We start from the raw sequence: 9,960 nt of genomic DNA, 5'->3' as shown, positions 1-9,960 counted from the left end.
TCTGAAACACTCAGGCCAGCCTGAGTCTGCACCAGCAATCATGCCACAATCAAAGTCACTCAATCATCTTCTCCACTGATGTTCAATTTGAACTTCAGCACGTGGCCTTGACCTCACATGTATTGAGTCGCTGCCATGTGACTGGCTGTGTAGATATAGATGTTAATAAGCAGTTGATCCATTGTGATACTCACCCTGAGTGTAATTCTAGTGAAAAACAAACAGAAAAAGAGTTGAGGAAGGAAAAATGTCAATCACCTCCACCTGTGAAAGCATCCCTGTTTTGGAGGTTGTCTCATTGTTGCCCCTCTACTACACCTGTTGTTCATTTTATTGACACCAAAGTAATTGAAACTGATTAACAACACCCTCTGCTACACTACCAGTCAAAAAGTTTGGACACACCTTCTCATTCTTTATTTTCATGACTACTTACGTTGTAGATTCTCACTGAAGGCATCAAAACTATGAATGAGCACATGTGGAATTATGTAGTAAACAAAAACGTCTGAAATAACTCCAAACACGTTTTAGATTCTTTAAAATAGCCACTACTGCTTTGCACACTCTTCATCGCCTGCAATGGTTTCCAACACTCTTGAAGGTGTTCCCAGAGATGCTGAGCACTTGTTGGCTCTTCTGTCGGTCCATTTCATCCCAAACCATCTCGACTGGGTTTAGGTCAGGTGACCGTGGAGGCACTCCATCACTCTCCCTCTTGGTCAAATAGCCCTTACACAGCCTGGAGGTGTGTTTGGGGTCATTGTCCTGTTGAAAACTAAATGATGTTCCAACTAAAATAGCTTTAACAGTTGTGTCAGAAAAAAAAAGTTTTTCGTTTGCGAACTTGAGTGAACCGGTTCTTTCCAAAATACCTGCGCATCTCGAGCCGCTTCTCCTTCCCTTTGTTCCCCTGCCTCCCTCAACAAACATCAATGACCTGCAGCGGGTTCTAGCCACCACTAGGTGGTATTACCTTCCAGTACATGCCAACTTCCACAAGCGTTGAACACTCAGCGTCCCAGGTTGGATCCGTGTCCTCCTACCCTGATGTAAATCATCAGTCTCGCCTGCTTCCATTTTGTCTGCCCACCCCACCAGCACCACCTCCCCACCCCGCTCCCCTGAGGATATGAGCTCCTCTAAGCAGTGGCGTGTTAAAGGAGAAGCGCGCGTCTGCGTGTGAGTGTCTGCGTGTCGGAGCTGTCACGAGCAGACAGCAGAGGATGGAGGGTCTAGGCAGGAAAGCAGATGGATTGAGGCACGAGGACTGCTCCCATCACAATGCGCGCGCGCACACACACACACACACACACACACACACACACACACACACACACACACACACACTTTGGCCCAGGGACCAGCTGTTGTCCTTTTCCTGAAACTGTCTGAGCTGACTCCCTCCTTCTCTCTCTGTCCTGGATTAGATGCATTTTGCAGTCATCGTGGGAGCTAAGAGGTAAACAGTGGGGCTAATTGCTTTGACATACTGCTCTTTGTTTTGGCCTCCTGGTGCTAATCAACCACTCGGCTAATAAGTCTGCCTGGCAATGAAAACACCACCGCGCTTAGGCTGGGAGGAAGGAGGAGAGCGGGACAGGTCTCTTCTCCGCTCACTCAAACCGATGCAGTCGTATCTGCAGCCCACACTCGCGTCTCTTCCACGGCTCCCACAGTGCTGCTGTGGCTGGGTAGCGCCCCGCTCAGGTGTGAATCTATTTATCCTCATTAACGAGCGTCTCCCTAAAGTCAGCCAATTAACACGCTGCTCCTAATGAAGCCATTAGCTGTCATCGGCCCACTGTGCGCGTGTTCGCGCGCGCGCGCTCCTGCAGCTAATAAAAGCGGGAGAATTAATGGAGTGAGCGCGTGTGATAATGAGTTAATGTGGAACAAGCAGGACGAGCGGTGATCAGCCCCCTGTCTCAAATGAAGATATCAGACACAGTGATTTACTCACTGCGCCACAAACAGGCCTTTCTTCTGTGTGTGTGTTTCCACGTTCGTGGGTTCCCCTATAAACCTGGCACTTTGTACAGCTTAATCGTGGGCCACGTGTGACCACCCTAACGTCACATCAACAAAAAAGTGCAGCCTGGAAAATGTCAAGCTGTACTGTATCGCTTTGTGTTCACATGTTGCTTAATTGATGGATCACACTGCACAGCGGTAATATAGCTTTAATTGACTGCAAAGGCATGAATGACACAGCCTAGACAGAGAGGAGCAACCGGATGTCAGAGGCAGCTGTTCCACTGACACGATTTTTATTATTAATTACTGACCCGGTGTGGGGGGGGCACACTAGTGATTCTGGGATTTTAAAGGGCTTCATCAGTGACTCCACTCATGTGAGAAACCTGGAAAACTCACACATACAAAAACTAAATTTATGCTTTTGCCAGGAGAGATGGAGCAATCCTTTCTGGAAGAGTCAAACCCACCCAACCTAACAGTTAGCCGACCCTGGTGTCACAATTCCAGAGCTGAGGAGGTGAAACTGATTTCAGCTTACACCTGTTTGCAGATGCGCCCCCTTTCTCCCTCCTCATCCTCACCCTGCTTGCTTTTCTTCTGTCTCTCCACCGTCCAGTTGGAAGGTATACAGAGCTGACTGTCCTCCAGTGCATCAGCACCAGCGGCGATAAAGCAGCTGTGAAGTTTGCTCTCTCTCACTGAGACATTGTGCTCCTGCAGGACCAGGAGGTTATAATCCTACAGAGGCTGAAAAATGCTGTGGTGTACATTATAATCGGCCTGCAACAAGTGTGAAACGTGCTGCTAACAAATAGGAACATAAAGACAAGACTCCAAAACAACTAAATCAATTCCCATGAGAGGAAGTTAACTTTTTTTCTTTATGCTCTGAGTCCAGAGCTTATTTATGAAGAATGAATCAAATCTTTCCCTCTTTTCTTCCTCTAGCTTCACCTGAGGCCTCTCAGACTGAACCACTTGGTCCTAACAGATTGTAAGGTGTGTTTTATTGAAGAGTTTGCTTGTCTCCTTGGAAATCTTTGGATCGTTTTCCATAAACATCCACTATAATAATAACTATTTGCTTTACTTCTTTTTATTCCTGTATCAAACGTTGTCATTTTTAAAATTTCTTTAGTCCGCGTAATAGTGGTCATGTTTACTGAACTTTATTTTAAAGTTTTGGTAGGAATATATGTTTGTCATACAAATCCTGCCAGGTCTTAGGCAGTTCGGATTAGGCAAAAGTGAAAAAAAGAGAAATAAAAATGAGGGGCTGAACTGGTCACATGTGGTTGAATACAGCAGGTGTCCAGTTCTAAGCAGAAAGGACGCAGTACGATAGGTAACGCAGCAGACACAGCAAACATTAGGAGAGCGGATCATTTTATACACTTTAAGTTAAAGGAAGAGACAGGACTGGTGTCCAAAAGTGAAAGAACCACGTGGCAGACGAGCAGCCGACATTCATTACTCCCATCCTCTCATGTGGTGCTGCTGTTTGGCTCTTCTCTGTGCTCTTGCTATGGCAGATAGACTGCAGCCCTGTCTAATTAAAGAGAAATGTGATGTTGAGTGTCCTTGCTTTAACCTCCAACGTTTTACTGCAAACAGTATATCAGCCCCTTCTGCTCTTTCCTGCCTTCCCCAGAATCTTTGCACCACCTGAAGTTACTTTAATCACAACGTGTTTCAGTCGTTTCACTGAGCTTGACAGATTGTATTAATATTATTATGATTATGGGCAAAGTAACAGTATAAAAAATACAGGAAAACAGTTTATTTAATGGTTTAACTTTCAGACAGATTCTTTGAAAGAGAGAATAGATTAAAAGAGAACAAAAGGTTAGAGAAGAGATGTAATTATGAAAAAAAAGAAAAGGTGTGAGTCAGCTGCTCCCATTATAATCTGCACGTAAACAACTCTGCTCATCCTCCAAAACTGCTACTGCACAACTTCACCACTCCTGCCTCTCTATTGTCACTCAGTCACTCAGGATCTGATTCAGAAGCTCAATTATTTGCCAGAGCGCCGAGCCGAGCCAACCTGAAGCGTTTTTTTCTCCTTTTTTTTTTTTTGAAAAATAATTACCTGAAGTTCATCATTCAATACCTCTGAAGTATGCTTTCATCTTGCACCTGTTATCTTTTTTCCCTTCTTCTTCTTTACTCAATATCCTTTACACAATCTCCCCAAGTCAGTCATTTTTAAAACTGGTAAGTTATTCATGCCGAGGTGCTGGTTACTCTTTAAAAACATATTTGGATGGGTTTGCATGGGGAAGGAGAGGTGGAAGAGGCTCAAGGATACCGCAGCGCCGCCGTGGACCTTGGCTTGCTTTGCTTTATTTGCTCGGCTTCTGGGTTCTTCCTTCCTTCCAGGGTCATTTTCTTCCTCCCAGAAGCTGGGGATTATTTCAGACTAAAATAGATGGATAGAATCAATCAGCCATGGTTTTACTTTTCTCTTCTTCTACATTACCCCCCCCCCCCCCTCCTCCTCTTCACCTCCACCCTCACACCCTTTTCTTTCCCCTTCTCCTCCCTCTCCTCTCTCCTCTCTCTCTCTCTGTCTCCCCCACCCCCCTCTCAGGGCTGCAGACTGAGGAGATGCATAAATTCAGACACATTAGTATTCCAGTCAGGCTCCCCATTTCAAGGCAAGGCCTAGCACCCTTCCGCCTCTCCTCTCCTCCCTCTCCCTCTTTCACTTTCCCTCTCCAGATCTATTTTTGAAACATTTAAGCAGTACTGAATGCATCTACTTATTTCCAAAACCATCCCTAAATTATTTTGGGGCATTATGATGTTTTTCTTTCTTTTTTCTAAAGGGGGAGTACAGCTTTATTTTGCCCTGGCATGGCCAATTATACACAGCCATAGCCTTTGAAATGAGATTCATCTGCTTCTGATTGTGTGTGTGTGTGTCTGAGTATATGTGTGTCATTGTGTTTTGCTGTCAGGCCCAGCGGCCCAGGCGATAAATCACGCATGTCTGATTGAGAAGGGCAGAGGGCCCGGACAATAACATTTCAGTGGAACTGCAGGAGAAAGCGTCTCAGTTTGCAGTGCAGGGTCTCTGTGAACCACTGGATATTTTACAGCTGTTAGTTGTAGAGATTTATTTATTTATTTGTTATTTATTTGGCAAAAGATGCCTCTTGACATGACATTGAGGCCAAGTGAAGGTTACGCGGCCTAACAATATAATTCACCTAAATATAAGAGTTTGAAAGCAGCATTAAGGGACTGATCTGGTGACTTTGCAGAATTAATCACAAGCTCAGCTCGAACCATTTCCCACACAGAATGCTCCACATTATATACAAGCTTTTAAAAGCAATATTTTTTTAAAGTGCTGTGATTCATTTAAATTATTGCTTTGTTTCCATAACAATAAGAGGAAGCTGTGAGTTAAAAAAACAACTTCTGAATAGTCTTTACTTTTCTAAAAAAAAAAAAAAAAGAAAGAAAATCAGAAGCTGACTTCTGCTTCGGACAGTGAGCAGTTGTAGCAAGAAATGGTTTATTACAACATACATAGTTTATTTCAAAAACATAATACAAGCTTTATACTGAAAATAAATAATTACTTGAGCTGTCATTGAAATTTGGAATAAAACCGCCGAAACAGTTCATTCAGTCTTATTGAAAATAATTTTTTTCTTTGTTTTTTGATTTTTAAATTTTTCGCGTGTTTGTTTGCTTTTTTCTTTCTTTTAAAACACTGCTAATCAAGTGCGTGAATAACTAAGATCATTTATTTAAATTAATGACTTCAAAAGGGTAATATATAAAACTGTACAATATTCGAAAAAATACTTAAGAAATAAACCAAATAACAGGAGTATTTAAGATTATAAAATTTCGATAGTGAACGTACATTAAAATTATAGGCAGGTGTATAGCGTTGCTTTCTAGACTCTCGGCTCTTTCGTGTCCTTTTTCAGAGTCCGCACAGTTTAAATGGTCGAAGATGATCGAAATAAAAAAAGAAGTAAATGAATAAATAGAGCTGCAACTGCGCGTGGCTTCGTACAACCCTCGTAAGCTACAGGCCAAAAGTAAAAGAAAGCAAAACAGTCCTCCAAGAGTCATGTAGAGTGGCTGCACAGCTGGAATGAGGGCCTAAGGTTGCAAATGCACAAAAAGAAAAAAAAAATACAGATCTTCTACGTTACAAAGTAAATGACTGTAAATATGAGGAGAACTAAGGCGTTGGAAAAGCCCGAGGGGGAAGCGTGAGGTGGAGTGTAAAAAATGGCCTCTGGTGCTGGTACAAATCAATTAAGAACAGTAACATTATTATTATTATTATTATTATTATTATTGTTATTATTGGTGTTGTTGTTATTATTACTGGTTCCACGCCGCCGATCGTGGGTACAACGGGAGCACGGCGTGTGTGAGGAAAGCCACGAAAACAACAATAAAAACAAAACCATCAGTCCCATCTTATCGTTATTACCGAGCTGATGTTAAAAACGGTGACACACACACGCACACGCATACACACACACACGCACAAACCAAAGGCGCTGGCAGGTTATTAGGCACATTTTTTGTATGTATATCCGTGATGGAGAGAAAAAAAAGTGGCGGGCTCTCCCAAAAAAGAAAATAGAAAAAGAAAGGTGATCTGGAATGTGATGTTTGATATGCCGCTATAGGATAATGCCCTCGTGGCAGGAAAAACAATGACGAAGGCTGAACAGGTATCTCTGTTATTGTTTCAGTGCTGGAGGCATCCGGGCGAGTCTGTACCGGGACAGGTGCGGAGGGCTACAAGGTGCCACCGCGCGTCCGAGCGCTCGAGAGTCTGCACCGGGTGGAGGTGGAGGTGTGTGTCGGAGGGGGTGGGGGGCGTGGGGGGGATTCCTCCAGGTGCTTCGGTCAGAGATCATGGCACGAGGAGGCGTCTCCCGCGCTCCCGCTGTGAGAATAGGGTCCCTCGTGGGGCGGCTGCTCTCCGGGCGGTGTCATGCGCTTCTCCTTCTGCCTCCGGTTGCAGAACCACACGCGCACCACCTCCTTCTCCAACTGAAGCGAGTCCGCCAGCGACGTGATCTCCTGCGCGGAAGGCTTGGGACACTTGAGAAAGTGCGTCTCGAGAACTCCCTTCACGCTCACTTCGATGGACGTCCTCTTCTTCCTCTTTCTCCCCTGAGCTGCTATCTTGTCTATACTGCTGGAGCTGCCCGTGGACGAGTCCGCCTCCTCCAGCCACTTGTTCAGCAGCGGCTTTAGTTTGCACATGTTTTTAAAGCTCAGCTGCAAAGCCTCGAACCTGCAGATAGTAGTTTGGGAAAAGACGTTACCGTACAGCGTGCCCAGAGCCAAACCCACGTCCGCCTGCGTAAAGCCCAGTTTGATTCTCCTCTGTTTGAACTGCTTGGCAAAGTGCTCCAGCTCGTCCGAAGTCGGCGTTTCCTCGTCGGAGTGGTCGTGGCAGTGGTGTCCGCCGAGGTCGCTGTGCTCGGGGCTAAGTGTGTCCCTGAGGCCCGGGTGCATGCCTTGGCCCTGCGGGTTGGGTGGAGGTGTGAGTCCCCCGTGGTCCAGCATGCCGTTGACAGTGAAGCCCGTCTGGGAGTAGATGTTGATCTGCTGCCCGCTGGTGATCGAGGAGTTGTGGGACACCGGAGTACCCCAGGCTCCCGGGTGGTTGCCATGGTTGTTGTGATGAGGAGAGTGATGCGCTACGTGCGGAGAGCGGTGATGGATGATGCCGAGCTGGAGGTCTTCTCGGCCCGGTTTCACGTCCTGCTGCTCCATGGAGGCCGACCAGGGGCTCCCCTCCGACAGGTTGCTTGCCCACTGGTGCCCGAGGGAGTGCCCGTTCTGGACACTTTGCAGGTAGTCACTCTGGAGCAGTTTCTGATGTCCTCTGTAGGGGCTAGCAGGCTGCATGGCCTGGCTCTCCGGGTGGATCATGGGACTGGAACTGAGCAGGGTGTAGGGGCTAGAGGCAGCTGTGGCCATGCTGGCTGCTCAACCCCACTAATGCTACTGAAGAGAGGGAGCAGCTCAGCCTCTGACATCTCCCTCTCTCCGGAGGCTCAGCAGCAGCTTGGGAGTGACTGACAGCCTCCACCACCACTCACAGTCCGACCGAGACGCGGTGACGACACGTCTCCGCCAATGACGGCGCACACCCGAAACCTCCGCCTCCGGCAGCAGAGCTGCGGGTAAGAAAAGGTTTACAGGCTGTCGAACCGGAAGTGTGTCGGAGTGCTGGTCCAGTGGGTCTGGCTGTGGAATGATGTGAGCGTGGAGCGCAGTTCCTGTTTATTAATTAAAGTTTCCAACTGATTTACGCACGAGTTTATTGCTGCTCCTGTCACCCTTGAGCGCGCGCAAAGAAGGAGATTAAAGCGCAATGGCATTTCTTAGACGTGCCAGCACTTAATTTAAAAGGATACAATTAAACTAAGAGCAGTTCTCACTGCTAATTATTAACTTGGAGAATATTTCCTCAGGTGTTTGTAGAATGACACGTCTGGAGAGAGTGTTTCAGGCAAAATTGCTTTACGCACGGGCTATCCATAATCCCGAGCTTGTGAAAATATAACACACATGTTTGACTTTACTCTTGCCGTCTTTCTCTCCAAAACTGGAATATTCATAAAACACATAGAGATATGAAATAATATTTCTACAAGAGCCCAAAATCCACATCTGCTCACCTGACACATTTTCCCAGAAGGAAAACGTCTCCATGTTACCCACGTTCAAAGAGATAAACGCGAGCACAGCCAGTAGACACTTATCACTCCCAGTATTTAAGAATCTCATCAGGTCTTCTCAGAGTTGGGGAAAAAAAGATCTGCAAATCAGCGAGCTAACTTAGCGGCGTAATTATATTTGCCATTAGAAGACTGCGTTGCAATCTCCTTATTGGTCTGAAATTCCATTAAATATATTGCTCGAGCTCCCAGGTTAAGCTTGATTTAAATTTGCATACATTTTCATACATTTAGAAGAAATAAAAGAAGGCTGCAGCCACCAGAAAGTCATTAAAGAGCGCCGAGTATAGCCGAGCTACACGCTGCTGGTGGAAGACAGAGGAGGAGGCCGGAGCAAGGTGAGCTGAGCGCGGGCTATAGAACTTCGGACAGGGATGTGCTGGAGGGTGGACGGGGCCTCGATAACCGTGGTGGGGTGGGGGTGACAGACGGGCAGTTAGCTGTGAGGATGGCAGGATGTTTGCGCTCTTAACTCTTACATGGTGCAGTAGATTCGCCTGTGGATGGAAGGATAATTAATCAGATACGTTTTGTCGTGTCTTTATTCTCATTCTGCTGCGGCCTTACGTGTAAATTCCCTATGTGTCTGCGTCTGTGGAAGTTGGGTGAAAGTGGCTGAATATTTGATGTGAATGGCAGTGTTGTTCCAGTGGCCTAGTTTGCTGAATTGGGTTGCTTCGTTTGGAGCTGTTATGGGACTGGAGGTGGGGGGGAGAGAATTAAATGCAAAATATAAAGTTATTGCGCAGCGTTAGTAGCGGCTCCCGCAGTTTCATACGTGTCATATTAAATGACACGCACCGTGAAGTGATTTTGGAGGATGGGGGTCTCCATTTCAAAAGAAATAAAAAGGATCTTCCTGGGAAAAAAACAATTAATTAATTATATGTAATACGAAAAATTGAACAAAATGTAAGATTTTAAATTCAGATTTACTCGAACTAAATTTGAATATAAAAAACATTTTTTTCTCTTTCTTTTTCATTTTCGGGTCTTTACAAAGATGAAGTCTGCGGGTTTTTTTGTGGTGCATAAAGCAGACAGGAGAGGGACTTTGAGAGGGGGCTGTATTGCTCTCGATAGTCTAAGTTTCTAAGTGTAACAGATGCTTCTCTAGAAACTGCTCCTTGTGCCGATTCCTTTTATTCGCGTCAACATTTTTCTGCCGTCGAGCGCGTTTCCATAGCGAGGCGAATAAAAGGCAAATCCCCGCTCCGCGCCTCCAATAAAGAGCCCA

General features: G+C 45.7%; 1 protein-coding gene across 1 annotated transcript; it reads right to left on the bottom strand.

Moving 5' to 3' along the window:
• Positions 1-6,872: 6,872 nt before the first annotated feature.
• On the bottom strand, positions 6,873-8,034 carry LOC309690330 (POU domain, class 3, transcription factor 4-like). Its single transcript, XM_082507370.1, has one exon. The coding sequence runs from the start codon at positions 7,957-7,959 to the stop codon at positions 6,874-6,876; it is 1,086 nt and encodes a 361-aa protein (XP_082363496.1). The 5' UTR covers positions 7,960-8,034; the 3' UTR covers position 6,873.
• Between the last annotated feature and the right edge of the window lie 1,926 nt (positions 8,035-9,960).

The sequence above is a fragment of the Aulonocara stuartgranti genome (assembly GCF_965226115.1).
Source record: "Aulonocara stuartgranti genome assembly, chromosome: 2".
Lineage (NCBI taxonomy): Eukaryota > Metazoa > Chordata > Actinopteri > Cichliformes > Cichlidae > Aulonocara > Aulonocara stuartgranti.
Note: the sequence above shows the minus strand (reverse complement) of the source record. Positions and strands in the feature narration are given on the sequence as shown.

Bases quoted from the DNA above. Each gene is read 5' to 3' on its own strand.
- LOC309690330 (XM_082507370.1), bottom strand. From the start codon at position 7,959: ATGGCCACAGCTGCCTCTAGCCCCTACACCCTGCTCAGTTCCAGTCCC.